The sequence below is a fragment of the Taeniopygia guttata genome, chromosome 1A (genome assembly GCF_048771995.1).
Source record: "Taeniopygia guttata chromosome 1A, bTaeGut7.mat, whole genome shotgun sequence".
NCBI classification, from domain to species: Eukaryota; Metazoa; Chordata; class Aves; order Passeriformes; family Estrildidae; genus Taeniopygia; species Taeniopygia guttata.
In genome coordinates this window covers 28,952,644-28,977,232 of record NC_133025.1, presented here as the reverse complement: position 1 = coordinate 28,977,232, position 24,589 = coordinate 28,952,644, and the positions used below count along the sequence as shown (strand labels likewise).

Genomic DNA, 24,589 nt, shown 5'->3' with positions numbered 1-24,589 from the left:
TGTTGACTTTACTGTATGGAGACCTCAAAAAAAAAAAAAACCACAAAGTTCCTTCTCCTTGCCCCATTCATATTTAAAAAAAAAGTAGTTGCCACATAAAACTAGTTTTACCTAGTTAACCCCTCATAATCACTAAAGAAGTTCAAAATTTTTTTCTAAATTGTATGAAATAGTAGCTAACATTGCTTCATTTTCAGTGAGGAAGGGAAAACTACTGCCCAAAACCTCACTGCTGAGAGCAGCACTGCAAATAGTAATGATCTAGTATGACAGAGCAGGAACTCCCATGCCTGAGATTCTCCTCAAACTGCAGACTATCACAGTTGGTGTATGAACAAAAATGTTCCACCCTACCAGAGGTGAACAGAGCTGACCAGGGAGATGCTACAGCAAACAGACTTCTGGACAACACTATAGCTGTATTCCAGCTCCAGGGAATAGCAAAAAGTAGACGTGATCTAATATGAAAGCTTCACATAACAGCTGGAGTTGCTTAAAACTGAAGAATGGCTTCAGCAGATTTTATTCTAATTTAGCTTTATAGCAGCTTTTTTCTCCAGGTTCAGAGCTGTACAGCTTTATCCTATGCAGTGAGATTACCATAATGTTATTAACAAAAATGCAAGCAAAATAAAATGATAGGTATTTTCAAGGCTTAAAGTTTTAATAGTAGAAAAAAGTAGTAATGCAGAGGGTTTTTATTATGTTAACATTTTTTTACAATTTATATTCAAAAAATCCAGAAGCCATTAGGTAGATCCTTTTTTCTAAATTAAGCTAGCAGTTTGAAAAGGCAATACAAAATAAATAAATAGCCAGAAATCTAATGATATCATTAAATTAGAAATCACATGCTTCCTACAATGAGATATATATTCCTGAATGAAGTCACACAATCACAGAATTTCAAATTTAACTGTAGGCTGGACTGTGTTCGTATCCCTAAGCTATTAAGAAAGTTCACGAGGTGCAAAATGAGTTTATATGAAAATAACATCTTCATTTACAATGGTAATATGTTCATACTTATTCCAAAGTATCTGGAATCTTACTAGTCACTTTCATTCCATTTTTAGTCTGCTTTGATCTGACAATGTTTCTATTTTAAAAACCTTTCTATTTATACTTTCAGAAGTGCGTTTTTGTATTTAGTTAATAATATGTATTTAAAATAACTTAATTATTTGACTAAGCAAAATGCAGAATTGATCTTCACATCATTATTCTGATCACTTTAAGAAAAGCAACCATTTGTATTTATAATCCATATTGAATCCTCTCCTAAAGTACTAAAAATACTCAATCCTCCTAAAATAGTCGAAGTAGCTAAGAGTCTTCCTGTGAATAAAAATTAAATGGTTTGTCATCATGGAGTTCAGTGTAAGAAAGCATTTGCAAATGTAAATGCATCTGCACAGCAAGATCACCATTTTGCCTGGGAATCACTGAAATGAAAAAACAACCTAGAAAATGTCTTGCAGCCTTTATTTGACTAAAACTAACACCAAGAAGACTTTTTGATAATAATCACATTCACTAAGAGTACCAGACCGTTCACTCTAATATGAACTCTTAAGCTAAAATATTAAGTAGAAGCTTGTTTAAACTGCGTAATACTATTGTCATTTCTCAAGACAACATTAAGTACCATTATAGCTATTAAATGGCTTTGCCTTCAATAGACAAAGGTCTAGTACACCTGATCAAGAAAGCAGTTTACAGAAAAAACATTCTGACCAGTTACAGTTATATGCCTTTGCAGCAGACATACTAGGTATCTAGAAATAAAAATAATCAAATAGATTAAAATATGGAAATGCATTTAAAAAGTTGCAGGAGATGATGATGTACCAGCACTGCAATTTGTTAACACAAGAAAGAGTTTTCCCATGTTAAGGGTCCAGTGACAAAGGAAATGTGAAAGAGCTGCTGACAGACCAACAGCTCATCTTACATGTGTCCAGAAAGTTCTGGAAAGCAGAGTCACTGATAATGCTGCACTAATACTGATTAAACGTTTGGTACTGATGTCTCCATTACAGAAACATTGATGTATCAGAAGAAACACATTATCAAGTTTTTATCTCTTGGAGCTGCTGTTGAACCTGGACAAGAACAGACAGAAATTAATTGATACTGTAACCATACACAGGGAACACACACAAAACTCACACACAAAACACACACACTCGCACCTAAATAAGCCTTTTTCCTGAGACTACATACCATTTTAATGTCTGGCCTTCTGTTTTTTTTGTCATTCAGACACCGATCAGCAATTGAATACATTTTATGAATTGAAGGTACATCCCAGTCACTCATCTTTACATCAACATAATCCTCAATAGTTGCTTCCTCATCCTCAATTTCATCTTTTATGGTTAACTACAAGAGAATTTGAACCAACAAGCAGATAACGTTGTAAGTATCTGAACAGCATGTGAGAGTATAAACTATATGTTTTTATTAATTATTTATTTTTATTCTATACCATTTTAATTACCACAACGTCATAAAGCAAATTTTCTTAAGTTGTATCATACAGATTTAACTGTCTCCTACTTCAAGACTCAATTTTCTAGTATTGTTTCTTTTGTAAGAGAAGAAGCACAATGAACAAAGTATCCTAATAACCCACAAATACGCAAGCTGAAGTTGGTATAATTTTTTTAATCAGTTTTATAAAGCCTCTCCCTGTAAATGAATGTCTGTCTGTAAACTAAACTTCTGTCTCCAGTCCCAGTGGCTGTGGTATCTGCTAGAAATTCTAGTCAGAAATCAAATTTTAAATGTGACTGGTTTAGTCCAAAAGGCCTCAGTTCCAACACACCTGAAGTAGGTTATCTGTAATCATGCGTACTCTTTGAGGAAGCATAAATGAATAAATAAGAGGCAATGAGTAGAGGCAGATCTTCTGCCTTCCTCAATGGGTCAGTCTGAAATTACTGACCAACAACTGATTGTCTCAGAACCTGTTAACTTACTATGATTTCATATAAAGTGATCCTGGAGCAGTGGGAGGGAAGGAGAAAACGTGAAGAACATACCAGCAACTGTGGCTCCCGGTTTTCATCTACTGGAGGAAGACCTGTTATTATTTCCAGTAAGACCTAGAAGGAAAAAAAAAATCAGAAGAGAAAATAAAGCACAGAATAACCCTTAGCATATGTATGATTTGCAAAAAGGAGCATGACCTCCAGCCTGTCAACACACACTCTCGGGATCTGTGTTTGTCCAAAGATTTCCTATACACTTCATTGGTTTTGTTCCTACCTTTATTTTCATTAACTGTTATTAGTGGTGTTGCTTACAAATTTCAATAACACAAGTTATTGTCACCCTACATAGTGTTCCTGCACAGCAAGATTGAAGGATTTCCCAACTATTCAGACATAGTGTTGGGCCTGCCTTCCCATGAAACTAAATGCTGTGAAGGAAGTGGTCAATAGAGATTCAGAATAAATTAAATTTTCTTTCTAATATTAAGCTCATGTCTTTTTTGTACTTGGCTCTAAGGTAAATTCAACATGGACATTGTATTTTTGGTGTTAAATATAGTAAAACACAATAATTTTGGACTATTTTCTTAAATTTTATTTTTCAGCCCGAGTTATACTTGTGCAATACCATGCAAGCAAAAACTACGTTCCACACCACTTCAAACCACGTTTAGCTAGAACTTGGAATATTTTGCTCTGGTATTTCACATAGCAAATCAACATATTAAAATGATTTTTACACAGTCGAAGTTTAAAAACACTATCTTAAGAAAATATCTATTGGGAAAAAAAATTATAGAGCACAGTAATAATTTTATTTCAGATACTCTTGATTTTGTGTGCTTTTAGCATTTACAAAAGAAGTCATATACTGCTTCCCACATTCTACTTACTACTCCAAAACTGAAGATATCTGATTTAGGTGTTATCTCTCCTCGCAGAGCTTCAGGTGCCATATAGGCTGCTGTTCCAACAATTCTTTCAGTCATAATTGTCTGTGTGAATGTTACCGATGCTCTTGCAAGGCCAAAGTCAGAAATTTTGGGCACATATGTATCAGTTAATAAGATATTTGCACTGGTGGAGAGGGGAGGTAGGGAAAAAAACAAAAAAGGTAAGGTTTTAATAAGACTAATAATTCTTTAGTAACCAAATATAAACTGCTATTTTGACTATCTTGAAAGCTAAGATATTTATACATAATTCACAAAACAAGTTAGGTAAATTTAATTTTGTTGGAAATTGTTCAATTTCAAAATTCACTTCTCTAAACAAATGAAGAACTGACTGCAAGACCCATCCACATTTTTTCTTGTGTTTGTATGCATGCATGCAAAAAAAAAGACCACAAGGGAAAAAACTAGACACTCTCCCTACCCCCAAACCTTAGAAATACAAAACTTTCTTTTAACAGACCAATTATGTTAAATTTATGGTTTGCTTTAAGAGGGACAATACAGAATACTTGGCTCTGATCGACTTCTACTGGATCACAGTTTAATTCTTACAGTCTAAATCTCTGCTCAGAACTAACAAAAGCAGTTTTTTTATACCTATTATCTAATACTATGTCAACCATGACAAATTGATGTGCCAAATGAATAATACCCTTATTCTTGTCTCGAAAGAAAACCAGAAAACTTAATTACTGGTAGAATATTGTATGTGCCATGTTTTCACTTGACCTCCAGCTTTTATTTTCCTTAAAAAAAGCAACCCTGACAAATGAGGCTCATCTCAAAGTCCTTAACGCTTTCATAAAATACTCAGTGGGATGAGTTACAGCAGAAATCTACTGGGTTTTAATCTTGTACCACTTAAAACCATTTTAAAATAGCTTGATTTAATATTTATGAAATCCTCATTTTCTGATCCCTTTAATGGAACTGTAAGAAATCCACAATGCCAGATATAACATATAAAACTTCCTAGAAAGTTATACTTCTAAGTTCCCCTTCTTGTTCACCAAGCCTGAACAAAATTAACACAGCTGTAAGTTACAATGGGTCACATGATGTTAGAACTGCTATCAATAATACTAGATATATGACCACTACAAAAGGCCAGACACTTGTCAAGGCATCATCCACCAGCTGGTCTCCTGTTTAAAGCTCAACTTCTTAAAAAAAAGAGAATAAAATCACAACTTCATAAATCTCAGCTTCTTCTCAACTTGAGTCAAGTCCAAAGAGTGGTCGTTTTTCTTTTGGTACACCACAAAAAGAACAACAAATGCAATTTTTACTGCAACCTTCAAGCTTCAGAAGAGGACTGAACTATTTCCTGGGCATAACCAATCCAAAAAACTATGAACAACTGTGAGAATACCCATTAAGTCTTGTCCCCTCTAGCCTAGAGAAGCCGTTCTAATGCTTGTGTGTTTATAAATGGTCTACATATCACAGCAAAATGAAGACTGAAGTAATCTTCTTAGATGTCTCTTCATCTAAATGTTATCTGGGAGTGGCACCACTATTATTAGTACTAATCACATGTATTGAACTACTCACACAATAAGTTGCAAAATGTTAAAAAAAACCCCAAAACCCAGTTGTCTAATACGATCAACTCACAGCAGTTAGAAGGGTAGAGGCAGCGTAAGGTAAAAAAGCACATCCCTTCCAGTCATTACACTTCTCCAGAGGCTTAAGCAGGGAAGAAAGAAGAAACAAACTGTCAAAGCAGCAAGCACATAACATACATGAGAGGCAGCTGAAGCAAATGCTCGTTCTCCCCTAGCTGAAAGGTCACAAAACTGAAGTTGCCTGTATTTAGCAAAGCTGCCAGAAGCCAGAAAGCTACTGAAACATTCATCCGTAACACCCAATCAGTCAGTTGCTCCTTATTAACCATCAGATGGAAAAAGACATCTGGGGATTTTCTTCAAAGATTTGGGCTGCTTTTTAAAAAAGCCAACATAGTAAACTATGTAGCATGAAAGAGGAAGTAAACAACAATAAAAACAGAAAAAGCCAACCAAACTCTACAACAAAACCCTCACCTATTCTGAGTTCTGATATCCATAGGAAAAAAACTCTGGTATAATGAACAATGAACATTCATTATCATTGAAGAACCCTGAACTTCATGAACTTGACAGAAATAATTTTACTATATTCATAAAAAATAGGAGTAAACCACAGGAGACAATCTGAAGAAGTGTTCTACAAAAAGGAAAAAAGGTGTGTTTTTATCTGAAAAATTCCCTATTTAAAAATTAATTGCTCCTCAACAGCAGCTTCATTAGAAGCAGTTGGTAAAGAACAGAATTTCATGTGTTCTCATGGCACTCAAATAACTATTTGAAAGTATAGATTATGATACAAATTACGATTTACATATTACATTTATAACACAATTACAATTACAATGCAAAATCCTATGGCTGGAATGCCGTCCAGCAGCTAAGGGAGCTGGCAGAAAAGGAGCCTCAGGGAAGGTCTTATCGCTCCCTACAATTAAACTGTCTGACAGAAGGCTGGAGCCAGGTGGGGGTCAGTCTTCTCTCCCAGGCAGCATGCAATAGGGCAAGAGGAAACGGCCTCAATTTGTGCCACAGGAGGTTTAAATTAGGTGCTAGGAAAAATTTCTTCACCAAGTAAAGCAGTGAAAGAGGCTGCCCAGGAAAGTGGTGGAGTCACCAGCCCTGGAGATATTAAGAGACATGTAGATGCAAGCATCTTGGGACATGGCAGTGCTGGGTTAATGGTTGGACTTGATGATCTTAAAGGTCTTTTCCACTCTAAGCAATTCTATGGTTCTAGCCCCATAATTATCTTCACAAGCCTGTACTGGTCATGTTCTTGTGGCACAGACAAGGTTGTGGTGATGGATGTCACTTGCAGAAGATTGTGCCCTTGACTGAAGTAACGCTTTTTGCAGTTTGTTCTCTCTAAAATTACTTTAACAGGGGAAAGACGAAAAAGAAAAATGAAAACGTGAAAATGCAGCCAGCAATAGTCCACAGGTTTTACCTTTTAATATCTCTGTGAATGTGATTATTTTCATGCAAAAAGTTGATGCCATTTGCTGTACCTTGAACAATTTTACACCTCATATTCCAAGGAATTGGTGGAGTTTCATCCTAGATTAAGAAAAGAGTAAGGCAAGTAAAAATCTGAAAAATATATATATGCTCACATAAACCAAACAAACATACAAAACCCCCACAACCCAAAAGCAACTTCTTGCTATGTTTTGTTGTTTTCAAGTAGATGATTAAAAACACTACCAGTATACATTTCTTAATTTACTTGGGCAGAAATACATGCCTTTGTCACATTTCATTCTTTTCCTGCATTTTGCCTTAGATTAAGTTGCCAGTTGCAAAAAATGTTTTTGGTTAATGTTTGATTCTGACACTCCAAGGCCAGCTGCTCTGCAAAGACCTATCTGTATCTACTGCAACTCCCACTTTGTACTGGCACTGATATCAGAGCCTTCAACCTGAAGCAAATAATTCAAAGCAATCCACAGTTTTTACTAACAGCAAGAAGTCAATCTTCCAGTCTTTTTGGGATTTCTTGAGAGTTTAGTTTTATTCATGCTACTAATTAAACCTCAGAAGTAAGGACAGCTACATTTAAAAACCAGTCATCAAAAATCTTGTCAGTGGCCAAGGGAAGTGGCCATTCTCACAGTATCTCACCATTCTACCACCTCCCTTGCCTGCTCAATATCCAGACACAAAGATGACACAATCAAGTGTCCATGCATCAAATACATCCAGTGAAGTCACAAAATATTCAGCAAGAACAGATATTCAAGTAAATACATTACTCACCTCTCTGATATTATTAGAAAAAGATTCTTTCTAATTTATAGATTATGATTTAGATTCCTTGATTTATGTCATAAATGTGTCTCTTCCTTGTAAAGGACTCATTTATTTTTCCTTTAGCTTTCAATTATCCCCCATCTTTAAAGCTCCTTTGATGACAACAGCTAGTTACATGGATAACCATTTTCATATACATCCTTCTTAAGCACTGCTCATTTCTACAGATAAATTTGCACTGTCCTTAGGTAAGACTTAGTCTCTCTTCTGCACTGATTCAGTTAAAAAAACAAAATAATTGCACCTGTAGCAATGTATACAAGCAAAAAAATCAACCTAAACTGACACAGCAGTGCTAACAGTACTAGTCCTTTCCCCAGGCACTGCTACTCATTTTCATCACAGCATCACTTTTTTTTCCCAACTGATAGATGCTTGAACCAGTACAACCAGAGAATCAGTGCAGAGAAAAAAGCAAGCCTGACATTTTAGGTCTGGGGACATGGGTGGTTGAAGTAGCACCAATGTAAAATATTCACCAGATTACAACCTCAAAAGCTGCAATTGCTTAGTATTAAGCAGATTTTCTTTGGACTCCTTCAACAAATTAATACAGACACTAATCCACTACCTTAAGTCTGGCTTACTATTGACTGTATGTCCTTGATACACAGAGTTGCCACACCAAACCAAAGCACCTTGTTATTTACCTAAGGCCAAGGCTAGAACATACACCATTTGATTAAATCATAAGCATTTAAACAAAATTATATTTTTTAGTGTATTATAACCACTATCACAAGGACAATGAACAAAGGTCAGTTTCCCAGTGCAGAATCTCAGGACCCAGAAGAGAACATGCCTACATAAGAACTAGGAAAAAAGACTGCAGCACCCTCTGCACTGCCTCACACAGACATAGTCAGTCCGAGCTTCTGTGATGCTTCAGATACCAGTACATTGACATTGCACTGACAACCTGATTTGACTTTAATCTATCTAAAATGTTTGTGTAATATCTTATTGGAAGAACACTTGCTATTAGAACATAAGAAAGTAGTAAAACAGCATTTGGACATCACAGTTCAGTTCCATTTGAAGGACATTGCACAGATTCCTATACTTTAGCAAAGTATGGCAATTGGAAGCTAGAAAAGATTTCACTTACCAGACAAGCAAGCCTGTCAAACAATGAACCATTAGGCATGTATTCATACACCAGACATGGCTGAGCACCATCACTTGAGAAACCAAGTAATTCTACTAAATTTTCATGCTGACACCTATAGCAAAAAAAAAAAAAAAAAAAAAATCTGTTCACATGTGCTCTGAAAGACTCTAAACATCGGAGGAAAACACAAAGCAGAGGGAACTTGATTCCCAATGACTTGTTTCACCTCTACTGCATAAAGCCAGGTTTCTGTGGTGATGTTTTAAAACAAACGAAACATGATTGTGTTGTACAATAAACATTTTCAGTTAACATGCAAATTGTTATGTTAGAAAGACAAAAACTGTATAATGATGTACTCACTTTGCCATTATGTTTATTTCTTGCTCAAATTGCTGTTTCAAGTCCTGAACACTGACATCGACCATCTATAAAAAGAAGTATTTGACATTAACATCATTGGTTCATCATAAAATGCACAGCTTTTCATTAAGGGAAAAAGAAATAATTGAAAGCCTTTCTTAGTTAACTTTCACAATACACCTTCCACTCAGCTCAAAAATAAAGTATCAGAACATGACTTTAAATTCCTTGGAACATTGTATAAGTGGATCTAGTTTCAGTCAACAACTTACTCCGTTCATTGCAGTTACTGCCTAAAAGTACTTAATTACAAAATTCAATATTCACACAAAAGAATGGTTACGAAGACTAAAATTCTGTGACAATCCCTATTTACCTTGTGAATCTCAGCCATCCTAATCTGAAATGGAAACCTCCTTAGGACCCCTTCTCTTCTGGCACTCCTTGAGGATGAGGGGAAAACAACTGGGGAAGCACTCTGCTCTTCCCAACAATTTGCTTAGCCCCTCAAAGGAGAGCTACAGAGAAGGCAAGCATTAGCTCCTGTGACTGTACTGACTTGCAACACTGATGGGACTAAGGATAAGTTTCTTAATCCAACTAATGTGCAACATGGTGACACCACTTTTTGAAATGTATCATTCAACACTTTTCACAATAAACAAGATAAACAAATCTATTATATAAAATACACAGTAATTAAAATGAAAAATTCCCAGGACAACTCACAGCAATGAGCTTCTTGACAGCCACGTTTTTGCCATTGATGTAGCCTTTGAACACAATGCCAAATCCACCTTCTCCCAGTTTATTACCTCCAGCTGATTCTGGTCGCGCATCAAAATTATTTGTAATGCTTTCCAAGTCATGAAACAAAAAATTCTGGAAATCTGAAAGACATTGACATTTAGCATAGAACTACGTTTTCACTTAAGGAACAAGGTTTTCTGTTTCGCTTCTCTTAAAACAAAAACTTGCTACCACACAAAACCTGACACAGTGGAGCCCTACTTCCACTCTGTGATGAAGATTCCAGACATACAAAAGGAAGGCAAATAAACATATATAATTACCTATGCATCATTTTCTTCACAACTAACACTGTAGCACACACTTGATTGTATTTTGGTTCATATTTGTAATACAGGTAATAGAAATTAAATGTGTAGCATATCACAGAGAGAGTCCCACTGCCTTATATACAAAAAATACACCAAGGTTACATCATGTTCCTGGCAGCAACCCAAAAGTGAACCTTTAGGAAGAAGAGACCAACCACACTTTCCTAAAATGCCTTCTTTAGTCAACTTTTCTCTAGAATTCTTAGTCATTTCTGACACACAAAAGCTAGTTTTAACGCATGAGATGCTGGACAGTCTATAAAATAAGAACTGGAAAAGCACAACAGGATTATGTGTGGCAAAAAAGAAATTGCAATTTAATGAACAGTTACATTTTCCCTCAAAGTAGGTGATTTATTGGGCAAGATGCAAGATGCTGTTTTCCACAGATGCACCATGATAGAATAGAGTCATCACTCTCATGCACCCTATGATTTATTTACATGGGTTGAAGGACAGATCAGCAAAAAACCAGCACTGAATTCTACCAAAGTAAATGTCTACCTGTGTTACTGGACTGTGAGCTGCTGTTTTCTTCACTTGAGTAGGAAGAACCTGAATGATGCTTCTCAGTACTCTGAGCTAAAACAGGCTTTACAGATGCCACTTTTTTTTCCTGTACAGGTAGTTGTTTCTCATGTATAGGCAAGGTTTCCTGTGAAGAAAGAGGTAATGTAACTTCTTGTGGCATCCTTACAGCTTCTGAAAAGGGAATTTAGAAAAAACGTTAACTACATTAGGAACCAGAGAAAAACGAAGTAATGCTAATGTCAGTATTTTTGAAAACTAGGAGACACGTATGTATCACCAGGTTATATTCTGCCACCATGTGTAAATTCAAGCACTCTTATTGGAGCTTGAAACTCTTACTTAAACTATTATTATAATGATAGAAAGGGGAAAATATATTCACATTTGGTTAGGTTTTAACGCAATCCTTTCTGATTTTCAAGTTAGTGTGAAGTTCCCTAACATCTTAGAAAACTGAGAACATAGTACAAAATGTACAAGAGTGACAGTTACCTGGAAGCAAAAGGCTTGCTGGTGCTAGGAACTGATTCCTAATCAGCAGATCCACAAGATCAGCAACTGTACAGTTTGTGGTTCCCCAGTCATAAAGCAATTCACACGTGGGGCTCTTTCCCATTTGTACAAATGCCTCAAATCTCCTTAAAAGATAAGTTAAGACCAATATGAAAAAAAGAAAAAAATACCTCAAGAAGCATGAAGGGAAAGAGATTGAAGGCAAATGACAAAAAAAAAAACCACCCAAATTGAAAACAAAATCTGAATGCACTGCAAAATCTTCTGAAGACACAGCCAAAAAAACCTAAACATATTTAAAATCAGTGTAAAAGCATGCAAAATATGAGAAAAATGATGGGAAATACACATATACATGGTTTCAGCTGTTTGTCTAGGATCCATAATATATTGGCATCTTGGACAAACAAAGAAGAGACTGTCAGCCAGAGACCCAGAGACAGATCAAATGGAAAAATAATTGTTTTACATTCATTTAGCATTCACACCCCATCTTGAATATTTTGAGATGGGCATTAAAAAGAAAATGAGATCCAGTATTCTGACTGATTTAATACTATTATTGAAAGAAAAACAAAGATTTAATACTACCATTACTAGAAAAGACTGGAAACCCAAGATGATATATATACAGCATCTAAAAATCACATAGTCTTTGAAACAGCTTCAACAAGGATTCAACAAGCCCTTCAAGCAATGAGGTGCTCATAAAATATTGAAAGCATTACTCCTCAAGTAAACTTGTCAGTTTTAGGCCTCAGGCTCCCCACGTTTATTGAGCATTTTCTTGGGAACAGTGAATTAGGAGTTACAGTACAGCTATCTCTTGGGCACTGTAACATCAATCCTAGTCTTTAGGGCACAGAAAGTTATGCAGCCCGTGCTGTATTGCTAAAAATACCTGTGTCTGTAGTTCTAATTAATACTAATTTCTTAAGTCAATTTTCTGAAGCTTGCTTAAAACCTGAGCTGCAGTACAATTAGGAGTAATTACCTTACGTTCCCTAAGGAAACGGGACTGCAAGACTGTCCACCAGCACACGAAGTGCAGCAACTTACAGGAATGGGATGGAAAGCGGGATTAACAAGGCATGTGTTGAATGAGTAATGCACGAGTTTACGTTACGAGACTTTAATGTAGGACCTTATGTGCACTTGGCTGTATCTGCTTTCACCGGACGGGTTGGTTATATCCACCGCAAGTTTCTTCCACCCTTCCTGCGGGTCGATGAAGTCTGCCAGCCGCCTCACGAGCCCGTAGCTCAGGCAGCGGACATGCGTGGAATCCGTCACGGGCTCGCCCATGCTCCGCTCCTGGTAGGACACAGCGTTACCCGCGCCGCCCGGAGGGCAGCGCCCACCCAGCGAGGCGCCGCAGCCGCCCCCAGCCCGACGGCTGCGGCAGCCGCCCCCGGCGGTGCAGCTCCCGCCCACCATACCCGGCTGCGAGTGCCCCCCGCACCCCGCTGCCGGGGCCGCCCGAGTCCCCTCACGCCTCAACGTCGCTTCCTGCCCGCGGCCCCCACGATCCGTACCGGGCCTTCCCGGCGCACCGCTTCCCTTTCGCCTGCACAGCTTCCCCTTTAAGGGGGCGGGGCCCAGCCCCGGTGCCGCTGACGTCACCGGCGCGGGGAGGACACAGCGGAAGCGCTCTCCCACCTGGCCCTCCCATAGGCGGCCGAAAGGGGCCCCGCCCCCGGTACGACCCATGTCCGGCCGCGAGGAGGGGGGGCTCGCTCGTCGTCCTTCCCCCCGGCCCTGGGGAACTTGGTGACGTCCTTGGGCCCCTTTGATGGGAGGAGGGGGCGGCGGAGGCGGTGGCGCCCCCTGGCGGCGGCTTCCGGGGCGAGGGGTTCCCGCTGCTCTCCGTCCGTGCCTCGGGTCCCTGCATCCGTCCATCCATCCGTCCGTCCGTCCCTGCCCCAGCCAGCCACCCTCCCCGCCTTCCAGCAGCCTTCTTCGTAGCAGTTGATGCTGTTCTGGCCCTCTCCCTTTTCCCTCTCCGCCCGCTGCGGGTGCGGCAGGCCTGGCGGGGAGCAGGGCAGCCATGCTGCCCTCCTTCAGTTACCTGAGCGAGCACACCGGCTTCCGCGGCACCATCAAAAACTCGCCGAGGGACTTCGTGGTGACAGAGCTCGAGGTGCCCCAACTCCTCCTCAGGGACGCCCGAGCTGAGCTGCCCCAGGAGAGCAGCGAAGCGCCGCCGGCACAGAGCCGCCCGTGTCCGCGGGAGCCCAAGAAGCGGCGGACGGGGCCGCCCGGGCCGGGTGCCCCCGGGTGCCCCCGGGATGCCGCGCCCGGGCCCCCGGGGCGCGGCCCAGGCCGGGCGGGGGGCGGCTGTGCTGCATCCCCTGGCAGAAATGAGCGGGAGGGAGACCCCGACCTGCAGCCCGGCCTCGGGGAAGCCCCTGTGTTGGAGACCTTACTCGGCAAGTCCGTGAGCGAACTGCTCAACAAATTTGCCTGCGATGTGAAGGATGCGTGGGGCTTGGAAAACAACGCGGATGCTGGTGCCAGGGAGTTCTCGCTGGGACCTAGGCTGGACAAGAAAATTCGAGCTGATTTACACAGTGCTGTTAGGCAGAAATACCCCTTTCTAGTCACTGTTACGAAAGACAATGAAATGATTGTAAAAGGGAATCCTGATTACAGAGAACTTTGTCAGTTAGTAACTGAAAAGGAAACAAGTGATTTCTTTAAATTTTTAGATGCAAAGCTAGAAAATTCTACATTTTCCTTTGAGCCTGATGGAAACAAAGAGCACAGAAAAACAGTTCACCACTTCATCAATAGGAAATTTGGAAAGCTCTTAGAAACAAAATCTTTTACCATGACAGATGTCAATGATCAGACAAATACGTCAATATTAGTACGGTTTCGAGAAAAAAGTTCGTCCAGGAAAAGGTGTGCTGGTGGTTTTCAGGATAAGCAAGATGTTTATACAGGTAAATTCATTTTTAGTGATGGTGGCAGGTATTATGGTGTTCTATAGAAAGCCATACTCAGGATCATTTCTATATGACACATTGGCCTGTCAACTCATTGTTGATGTTGAAATAAATAATTATCAATGCAGTGGTGTTGTATCCCTGGAGAATGAAATGGAGGAATCAAGTTACTGCAGCCATTTGGCATAAACTGCTCACTGATAACGGTTACAGTTCTTTTGACTGTAGCCACTAACTAACTCTGTGGCATTCCCAGGGTGATAGCTTTCCCTTGAAAGTAATTGTGGGGTTTTAGGAGGTGCGTCTGGATACTGAACAAGTTAGTAAGGTCAAATTTGACTTATGATCTCATTCTTGCATTCTCTGATACAGAGAATGTTTCCTGCAATATGTCCATGCATGTCTGTTGAATTGTGTTGCATTTTATGAGGTACAGTTTTTAAAGGCATCAGGGTTTTTGATTTGTCTGAGTTTTGTGTATGATTTTTATTTCTTTCCTTCTATGCTGTAAAAGTCCCATTTGATTTAGTTTTGTAGGGTAGGAGGACAGTTTCTTTACAGTTTCCATGCTGTTGCAGTTTGAGGGGAAGAACCTGCCCATCTGTCATGGCAGAACACTGAAATATAAAGGCAAGTTCCTAATAATTCTGAGATGATTGTTTCAGCTTTCACCCTTCAGAAAGAAAACCTAGAAACACTAGAAGCAATTGGCTTGTTGGCAGTTGAACTTGATGTCCTTCCTTCAGACTTCAGTTACACTGGCATCAAAGATAAGAAGGCTATCACTTTGCAGCCTATGGTGGTGAAGAAGGTGACTCCCGAGAGGTACTTAAAATCTGGGTACAAGCAGTTTAACATGTAGTTTTTGGCGTTAATAAGTATCAAAATAGTACAATCTCTTGAAATGTCCTTTCTGATGTGTTTTCCCCTTGTCTGTATAGAGCACAGTGGAAATGGCTTTAATCTTTTGTGGCTTTAGGGAATATACAACTTAGCACTCAATGGTAAATCTTCCACTGCAAACTGGACTGTAAGGCCAGTTGTCCAGGAGGTAATTAGCAAAACTTTGTGTTATGATGAAGAAAAATAGGTAAATGCATCCTCACAGCAAAAGAAATCTTTTTTATAAATAAACAGTTTATGAAGTTATTAAATATTGCTTAGGATTCAAGCTCTTATGCTGAAATTTTCCTTTGATTTGAGTGACTCCTATTTACACGTATGAAAAAAGAGATTGAGTGGGTATTTTAAAGTGTAAATATTTGAACTGTCAGCTGTGTTTCCAATTACAAGCATCTGCGAGCACACCCAGAGAATCAGTGCACTGAATTTGTTTTTGTTAAGGCTGATGAAGAAAGAGCAATTTTGTTTTGAGGTCTGCTAGAGCACATTACCTTTTCCTTTCTCTTTAAAAACAGGTTTTGAGGAGGTAAGAGTAAAAAAATTACTAGTTTTTCAATTAAAAAAATAAAAAATTCAGTGCAATTACTCTGAGAAAATTCCATGAATTGCTTAATTCCAGCATCTGTCAGGATCATAAAAATGACAATACTTTAAAAAGTATTTCTGGATTATAACTTAATTTTATCTCTGTGTTTGATTTCGTTTTCTCATAAAAATTGTTTTACATCCCATTTTATATTTTTATCTATTTTTAGTATCAGTGCAAAGGTGAAAAAGACATTCATTAGAAGCTGTATAGCTTTAGTAGAGGACGGTTCATAATTTCTCCCAATTACTTATTCAGGTTGAAGGAAATTGGAAACAAAATGGAAAAAAAGGGTATGAAAATATACAACATCCGTCCAGCATACCAGCACCTCAGACTTGGTCAGCTGAAGGGCAATCACTTTGACATAGTTGTGAGAGATCTCCAACACCACAGTCATGACACTTCTGCAGATTTGAAGGAGAGAATATCTGAAGCAGTGGAAAGTGTTGAGGTAAGAAAGACTCATGATAATTAACAGAGTTTTAATTCTTTGCTGTTATAAAAAGTACCTTTAAGGAAAATGCTTGTAATAGCACAATAATGGCAATATTTCCCAAATTTAGGGCTTTTTGCAGTTTTATGTCTTTCCTGCATTACTTAGGGAGTCAGGAGTAAAATTGCCTTCCAAGAAGGGATTACAAGTGAATTGATTCCATGTTTCAGTCTGGAGGCCCCAGGGTGGTGCAGCAAAAGAAAAGGGGAATTCAGTAACAAATGAGTATGGATATAAGAGCCATTGCTGCACAGAGCTGAGGCCAGCCAAAGTGATGGGTCTCACTGTGGCAGATGAGGGAGGAAATAATGTACATCCATATAATGTGTATGTGTACGTGTATATACACACATATGCTCAGTGCAAATCACAGCTGGTTGCCTTTTTTGGTCATGCAAGGAACATGCATGGTTGGTTTGGATGAAAAACTTTCATGGTATGAACATATGTGGAATGTCTATCTCTGAGAAAGACTCCCCTGAAATGCAGTGGATTTTGATTCTGCTTTCCTTAGCTCCTGAAGGAAACTCTGATCATGCAACATTCTTAAACCACCAAGAAAAATAAGAGCAAATAATGGAAGGGAAAAACTGTAAATATTTTTTACAGTATTGATTCTCTGGCCCTATCTTTCGAAGCAATGACTATAATATAAATTGCTTTAAGAAGATTAATCCAGGAATAAAGTCTTGAATTACAACTACTCAGTGTGCAAAAGCAAAATACATTACATGTACTTTCGAAATTAAATTTTATTGTTGAGAAAAGCATTCAGCTGCTACTATAATGCTTTCTTTGCTTCATCTAACTTGTTCTATTTTGCCGTTTGGAAAATGAAGCCAAATTCCTGTGATTGTGTGTCTTGCTTTATTGGATTTACCTTACTAGTCAGAAGATAAATGACAAAACAGGATACGTATTAATCCAAAATATGCATTTTTCATCTTCTGTGAAGGCAAAATTATGTATGAGACCTATAGATGTCCAAAGCAAGATTATAAAATTGGAACCTAATAACCATTTGCAAAACAAATATGTACTTTGTGTTTGTCTACTCCATGTAGACAAGACAAACTATTTTCTAGAAAATAGTAATATTTTCTAGAAAAGATTACTATATATATTTTCTATTTTCTATATAGATATTTTCTAGAAAATATTACTATTTTCTAGAAAAGGGTGTTCTCTTTGGGTCACATGACTGTGATTTTACTTCTTGTGTGTTACCTAGAACTCATCAGATTTAAAATCCCAATTAGCAGAAGTGTTCACTTTTGACCTTTATATTGCACTAACCACAGAAATTATCTCATGTGAAAAAGATTAGTGTTTTTAAGAAAAACATTCAGTGGTTACTGTTCATTAGCTGTGCTGCATTTGCTTGAGTAGAGATTCCATAATCTGACACATTTAAAAGCTTAATTTCTTTGACTTGACCTATAGTTGTAATTATAATAATTGACTCTGTTGGAATAATTTTATTTCATTTACATGGGATCTTTTTAATAATGTGAAGACAATGGGAGAACTTGATAGTCTTTTTAGATGTCTTTTTAGTGCCAAAATATCGTAATGAATTATGAGCTTTGCTTTTCATTTAACTTCTGATTCTGGTTTTATACATTTTGGATGTAAATATAGATGTGTGTGTGCTGTCTGCCAGGCCTTATTGATCATACCTAGTACTTTCACACATGTGATGTATTTATTCTTTCTCATTCTAGACAAAAGGTTTTGTGAATTACTACGGACCTCAGCGATTTGGACAAGGACAAATTGTTCAGACAGATCAAATAGGCTTGGCTTTACTGAATGAAAAAATGGTATTTCCATTTTGTAATTTGACTCGTTACTGTCAAGAGAATTTCATATTTCTGTTGCAATATCTAGCACTGGAGTTGACCTTCTCAGTGGACAATTTAATTTTTGAGATAAACCCATCTGTGTGCTGAACAATTGCTAGGTCAGTTTCAATAACAGCATAAGCATGAAGATACTCATACTGAAACTAAAACCTTTTTTAAACAGCAAGTGAAGCTTTAAATAGTTCTGGGGTGATAGTTCTGTCTGTGATTGGGATTGTCATCATGCCACTTGGCAGGAAAGTGGCTGCATTCTGTACAGGGTTTGAACACTGAAAAGAAGCAATCTTCATACAGTGTTCATTCATGGTCCTGATTACTCTGAACTGTAGCTTCTTTATCCTGCTGGGGGTCTGTTTACTTCTTAAAAATGTCACATAAGTTTGTAAGAAAGGATTTGCTTTTTCAATACTGTGGTAATTTATCTGCTATATAGAAGAGATTTCTGCTTTCCGTTATTCCTTGACTACTTTCCCAAACTGTCAGTTCTGAGCTTATTAAATAAGATAAGATAATCTTATTAATAAGATAAGAGTAATGTACTTTTCAGTGTATGTGGTTTAGTGTTTGGCACTATAGAAGTAGGTAGAAGACTAATCAGACACTACAAAGTCAAAAGAATTCTTGAATATCCTTTTCTTCTAATCTTGTTTTGATTCTGAGAAAAATCAGGAAAGCTTATCTTTCAAATACAAGAATCAGTATTTGAGAGCAGCCCATGAAAGTTGCTATTGATGTATCTGACATTAGATAGCAGTTGAACCAGGTGCCGGTCGCTGAGGAGTAATGATTTAAATACTTAGTCTTAACTTAGTTAACTTAATTTAAAATATGTAGGAATTACTGTTTATATTAAAAAATGTGCCAGTATGTGATTTCACAGTCCAATACAGAGGAGGACAAGAGCCAGGTGTCACAGGTTGGTAGAATTGCTAGCAAATTGAGCAGCTCATCTAATATTGCAAGTAGCAGCAATTACTGTAGTGTTTTCCTTGTCACAGTGTCATCTAACCTAATACAGATCAGTATTAAAAAACAAAACAAAACAAAGTTTTCCCTCTGTATGAGACTGTGGAAAGTGTTCAATCTAAATTTTGCATGAAGCATGCAGGATGGAAGCAAGGAACCTTCGTGTTCAAGATAGAATGATGACAATTTCAGGTGGAGAAGTTTGAACTGAATGACCAGAAAAGTGACCTGGTTTCTCACAAAGCTTTGAAACTGTTTTACATTTTCTGGGTGACTATAACCTCTTTTTAACTTGAGAAGGGGCACAAGACATTGTTCTGTGGTTCATAGGATCTTCTGTGAAAGGGAGAATTTGAATTTTATTTAATTTTGAGAGCTTGCATAATATGTTAAAACAGAATTGGATACATGATTACCTGACAAATAGTCATATTTAACTGGAAAAAAATTTGTACTTTTAAGGTGAAAGCTGTGAAATTATTTTTCACACCTGAAGATACTGATGATCCTGTAAACAATGCAAAAAGATACTTTCTTCAAACTGGTATGTCCACTTAAATTGTCCACTTTAATTGTTAAACTTAAAGTGTATCTATGCAGAGTCAATATTGTGAGGTAATAAAGTGTTGCTGCACAGGGAAATATGTTTTATTTTCCTACTGCGTTATGCCACTTACACTTCATTATAATGAGCTTCATTATAATTTTTATATGTGCAACTCAATAGAGTTGCACATTTCAAAATTAAATGATGATGAGGCCCTAAATGGGCAAAATAGTGGAAAATGAATGTACTTCAAGTGCCAGAATATATGGAAACAAACACTGTATATCATAATGCTGGAAAAGACTAAGATTTATCAGGGGACATCTGCCTCCTTCCATCTGTCTGCTTTTGGATAATGAACTTCTCCCTAATGAGGGAAGTATACAAGAATGTGGCACCCAACTCATACTCAGCACTTTCTAATTTCACATCTACTTTCTTTCTTTCTTGAACTAAAATCAACAAAATAGGTCAAAGGCAGGAGTGTGCTGAGTAGAGCGCTCTGTTTGCCATATTTATTGGTTTTATCATCCACCTGAATTTTCTCAACAATTTGAAGTTGCTCTCAACTTCAAATACATTTTTCTTGTCAAATATTCCACGTCTCTATTAGCCTGCTTATCATTGTAGATTGACATACCAGCTATGATATATAGCTTCAAAAGACAAAGATATATAAGATAAATGATTTGATTCTGTACATGGCTGTATGATGCATGGAACTTCCAATTGATGTGGACCCTGAAAGCAGATGTAGAAGTCTGTGCAAAAGGCTTAATCAGGTAATCACTTGTAATATGAAAAAAAAAAAGCACCCCATACAATTTTAAATATATAGCATTTATATAATGTAGTAAAAATCTGATTAAATGCATTTTCGTCTTGATTAAGAGTCAGACTTCCCTAAGGCCAATGTAATTTTTGTCTTTAAAATAAAGACATGGTTTTTACCTGCTGTGAAATACATCTTCTGAAATGATGAGAAGTAGAGATTTAATGTTCTTTTATAGCTTGGTTTTTACTTCCAGTTACCTGGCCCAGAAAAACCCCTTTGAAGTGATAAAATCAGTTTCTAAAAAAAATACTGTTCAGACCAGGCTGAATAACTGAATGACAGCTAGTTTAATTCATACTGCATTAAACAGAATAAGATTCATGGGTCTGTGTTGCTAGGCATATAAGATGAATTTGTCTAACACAACACATTGAAGGAAAGGAAATAATCAAAGCTTGGAGACATTAGACTGGCACCTTTTTTCTCTATTTGATTATTTTATCTTTTTAAATGTCAGGTAATGCTTGAGTAATCAGGGATTACTGACATGGTTATTTTTGTTTATATCAGAAGATGCAAAGGGCACACTTGTGATGCTGCCAGAATTTAAAGTAAGAGAGAAGATGTTGCTACGAGCTTTAAATCGCTATGGTGTAAATCATGAAGGTTGTACCAAAGGATGGCTCAACATTCCTCACTCCTTGCGCATATTCTATGTCCATGCTTATTGCAGTAAAATTTGGAATGAAGCAGCATCATATAGGCTGAAGACTTATGGCTCAAAAGTGGTTGAGGGTGATCTTGTCTTGGAAGACATTGATGAAAGCATTTCCCTGAATGACAAGGTGAGTCTTCTTGTAAAGTAGTCCTTGTAAAAAGAAAACAACAACAACAAAAACCCCCAAATAACTTAATGCACTTGAATACATAAGCAGACATACTGTAATGCCTTTATTTTGGTTCATTCGTTAAAGTATTTAATATTTGTGACAAAGTTAAAAAAACATAATGTAGGAATTTTTTTTTGTTTCACCATAAATAGACCTACGAGCTAGACATATAATTAGCAGCTTTAATCTGTTTTGGCTGTTCATTTTATTCAAGTGAGAGGAAGGAGCAGAAAGTCAGAAATGATACAGTGAAAATTTAGTCTCCATGGTATATAATGCTCTTCTTAGGATCTGACTGGGGAAAACCTTCAGAGTGGACTCTGGGTGTGCCCATATCACCAGTCAGTGCAGATCTGAGTCTTGCTCTCCACATCAGGCCTTTCCTAAATACAATGCTGAGTGTGATTCGAGGGTGAAAGATAGCCTCAAGCTGAATTGATAATCTCGTTGCAGTTACAGAGGCAAAACATGTTTAGCCCCATTTCCCTGGTGCTGGGTCTAAACTGGTAGCAGCTGTTCAAAAAATGCAGTGGTCTTCTTGCTAAAATACTAAAAGGCAAGGGAGTGCTTCTGTTTGCTCATAGCTCAGTCTGGGAGCTGTGCATGGAGCCATAGAGCAGAGTGAGCCATAGAGCCAGTGAGTAGAATCTGGCAGTAGAGTGTCTGGTCCCAGGCTTTGACATACTGAAGTCCATTCTGAAGTGCTCTCTTCTTCTAGGGTTAGCATACCTTATTGTGAAGACAGTTGCCAAGTAGCAAGTGGTAGGACAAGAGGAAATAGCCTCAAGTTGTATCAGAAAAAAATAGATTATGTATTAGAAAATATTCTTCACCAGAAGGGTTATCAAACACTGGAACAGGCTGCACAGAGAAGGGGTTGAGACACCATTCCTAGAGGTATGTGATGTGGGTTTAGTGGTGGATTTGGCAGTGTTTTGCAGCTGGACTCAACCTTTTCCAACCTAGATTATTCAGTGATTCTATCTTCTGATCAGATCAATCATAAACTGTGCAGTGTTTTACTGGAGAACAAACAGATGTGTGCAGAGGCACAATGTAATTAATTGCTTTTGGGTGAACCTCTTACAAATTTGAAGGCAAGAGCATTTGAAAGGTTACCTCCAGTCCCTATGGAGTAGCTTGCGTTTCAATTGAGATTTTTCTTTACTAGTATTTTTGAGAGTGAATGTTAATGAAACAATTAGATAAAATAAAATGAAAAGCAGATATATTAAATTCAGTATTGAATTATGGAGTTTTATACAGATATATTCCTTCTTAATATAAACATTGTTTTTTGTATTTTTGTATTTGCTGATGTAGCACAAGATAGCACTGACTTTGTTAACTTCAGACTCAAAGAATAATAGTGGTAGCTAGCATCAGTAAGTGTTTCATGCAATGCCATCTACTAGTAAACTGATTAATATAAATTAAGCATATCTTAAGATTTTTTCATATCTGAGTTTATTGCCCCTGCATTAGCCAAATGACCTTAATATTCTGTGCAAGTTTGTGAGTACAGTGCATAATTCCTAAAATAAAGCATATGTTTATACTTTTTAAAAGGTTGGTATTTTTCTATTCTTAAATCTCTTGTCAGGTTCATGTAGTCACTGCTTCCGAAGAATCAGCTAACAAATATTCTATATACCAAGTAAGTCTGTATGAAAAATTCTGAGTTGTTAATGTTTTTATTTGATTAAAATGTTTTATTTTAAATAATATGATCAATTTAACTGGTGCAGTCTTTGTCCCTGCCAGAATGCACATTGAAGAAAACATGTGAAAACTAATTTTTGCTCTCATAACAAATTTATTTGGTAGTAGAAATAAGTACAGTGTCATTTACAGTATAGCAATATTTATCCTGAAGCCTTCAGGAAAGATTTCAGTCTACTGGAAAAAAACTTTAAAAAGGAGTTGACAATCTAATTTCTGAAGGTTTCATAGTGTAGCTGTGAAGTCTTGCATGGCAACTGAATATATGGCAACTGAATGTCTTTACTGCTGTATACTGCTTTGTTTTTGGATTCCTGATACGCTGATTATATTTTATGCTTTATTGACATTCAATATACCTGCCGTGCGCAAAATCATTTCACAAGAGAATCTGCTGGTTTACTATTTCAGGCCCCAAAACACAAGGTTTAAACACATTTGAAATGATCACATTTATTTAAAGGGGAATGGGTGAGCATTACCTCAGATATGTTTGTTTTTTTCTTTGAAGGTGGTTCTTCCGATGGTGGGACACAGTATCAAGTATCCCAGTAATAAGGTTGGACAGTGGTACCATGAAAGACTTTCTAAGGATGAGCTGGAGTTGTGCAAATTCAGAGTGTCTTCATTACAGCTAAATATACCTGGATGCTACAGACTCATTTTGAAAAATGTTCAGAATCTCTCATATTTTTTGGAAAGTAGTGAAAAAGAGATCAAAATAGACGACAACCATCTGAATGATTTAAAAGTCTCTCTTCATATATCATTTGACCTTGATCCTTCATGTTACGCAACAGTCTGTCTGAGAGAAATAATGAAATGTGATTTTTAAGATTCCACTTAAGGAAAGATTGCAGGAATATTGTACAATGTTGGTATTCTACATTTAATGTACATGTAATGCCAAGAACATAAGGGAAGTTCAAGTCACGAACAGGAGAAATTTGTAGATTGAGCATCATCCAGATAAGGAAAAAAACCATTATCAAAATCCTTTGGAATGTTTCAAAATAATTCCAAACTCTAAATGCATTGAATGCATTGGTGTAAAACTCTTTACACCAGAAAGGTCTAACAGAACTTAAAGAAACCATGGGCAACCAACATGAATTGCCTGTTTGCATAGGCATCTGGCTTGCAGAGTCAAGTCCTGGAAAGTATTTGCAGCAAACAAATGTATCTTGTACTTAATTGGTTTTTTAAAATGTTTTATACTAAATGCTATTCAAGCAATAATGTTGCAAGTTTACAACCTAGAGGTTTCTAACTGAAAAGTTGTACTGAGGTTTCCTAAATATATTGTGTTTCATTGTGTTCAGGTAGTTAGTGTTAAAGTCCTGAGTCAACAGTGACAAGTTGTCAGTTGCTTTATCAGACATTTATAAATGCCCCAAATAAAGTTAATACTGATGA

At 37.4% G+C, this 24,589-nt stretch overlaps 3 protein-coding genes across 9 annotated transcripts in view; 2 read left to right on the top strand and 1 right to left on the bottom strand.

Moving 5' to 3' along the window:
• TWF1 (twinfilin actin binding protein 1) overlaps positions 1 to 3,840 on the top strand; it is a 23,973-nt gene extending 20,133 nt beyond the window's left edge. The window contains exons 9-10 of one of the 2 annotated variants that reach the window (XR_012052999.1): positions 2,266 to 2,421; positions 3,002 to 3,840. Coding sequence is in view for 1 of the 2 variants with exons in the window: in XM_072922292.1 (XP_072778393.1) it covers positions 2,266 to 2,283 (18 nt within the window). In the remaining variant the exon portion in view is untranslated. Of the gene's footprint in view, positions 1 to 2,265 lie in introns of both variants that reach the window. The other variant, XM_072922292.1, reaches the window with a different exon arrangement.
• IRAK4 (interleukin 1 receptor associated kinase 4) lies at positions 644 to 13,675 on the bottom strand. Of its 5 annotated transcripts, none has more exons than XM_030258451.4 (12): positions 13,544 to 13,675; positions 12,620 to 12,789; positions 11,455 to 11,600; positions 10,936 to 11,133; positions 10,040 to 10,200; positions 9,311 to 9,375; positions 8,945 to 9,059; positions 6,974 to 7,083; positions 3,893 to 4,076; positions 3,048 to 3,110; positions 2,227 to 2,385; positions 644 to 2,105 (listed from the first exon to the last, which is right to left on the bottom strand). In XM_030258451.4, the coding sequence occupies exons 2-12, from the start codon at positions 12,778 to 12,780 to the stop codon at positions 2,073 to 2,075; spliced, it is 1,395 nt and encodes a 464-aa protein (XP_030114311.4). In that variant the 5' UTR covers positions 12,781 to 12,789; positions 13,544 to 13,675; the 3' UTR covers positions 644 to 2,072. The 5 variants fall into 5 exon arrangements, with proteins under 5 accessions (XP_030114311.4, XP_030114303.4, XP_030114321.4 ...); XM_030258443.4 differs by lacking the exon at positions 13,544 to 13,675 and adding an exon at positions 13,011 to 13,096; XM_030258461.4 differs by lacking the exon at positions 13,544 to 13,675 and adding an exon at positions 12,915 to 13,000.
• On the top strand, positions 13,283 to 24,589 carry PUS7L (pseudouridine synthase 7 like). Of its 2 annotated transcripts, none has more exons than XM_002194129.7 (8): positions 13,283 to 14,420; positions 15,089 to 15,248; positions 16,171 to 16,366; positions 18,133 to 18,231; positions 19,702 to 19,783; positions 21,132 to 21,406; positions 23,055 to 23,108; positions 23,685 to 24,589. In XM_002194129.7, the coding sequence occupies exons 1-8, from the start codon at positions 13,523 to 13,525 to the stop codon at positions 24,006 to 24,008; spliced, it is 2,088 nt and encodes a 695-aa protein (XP_002194165.5). In that variant the 5' UTR covers positions 13,283 to 13,522; the 3' UTR covers positions 24,009 to 24,589. The 2 variants fall into 2 exon arrangements, with proteins under 2 accessions (XP_002194165.5, XP_041567484.2); XM_041711550.2 differs by having other exon boundaries at positions 14,257 to 14,420; positions 15,103 to 15,248.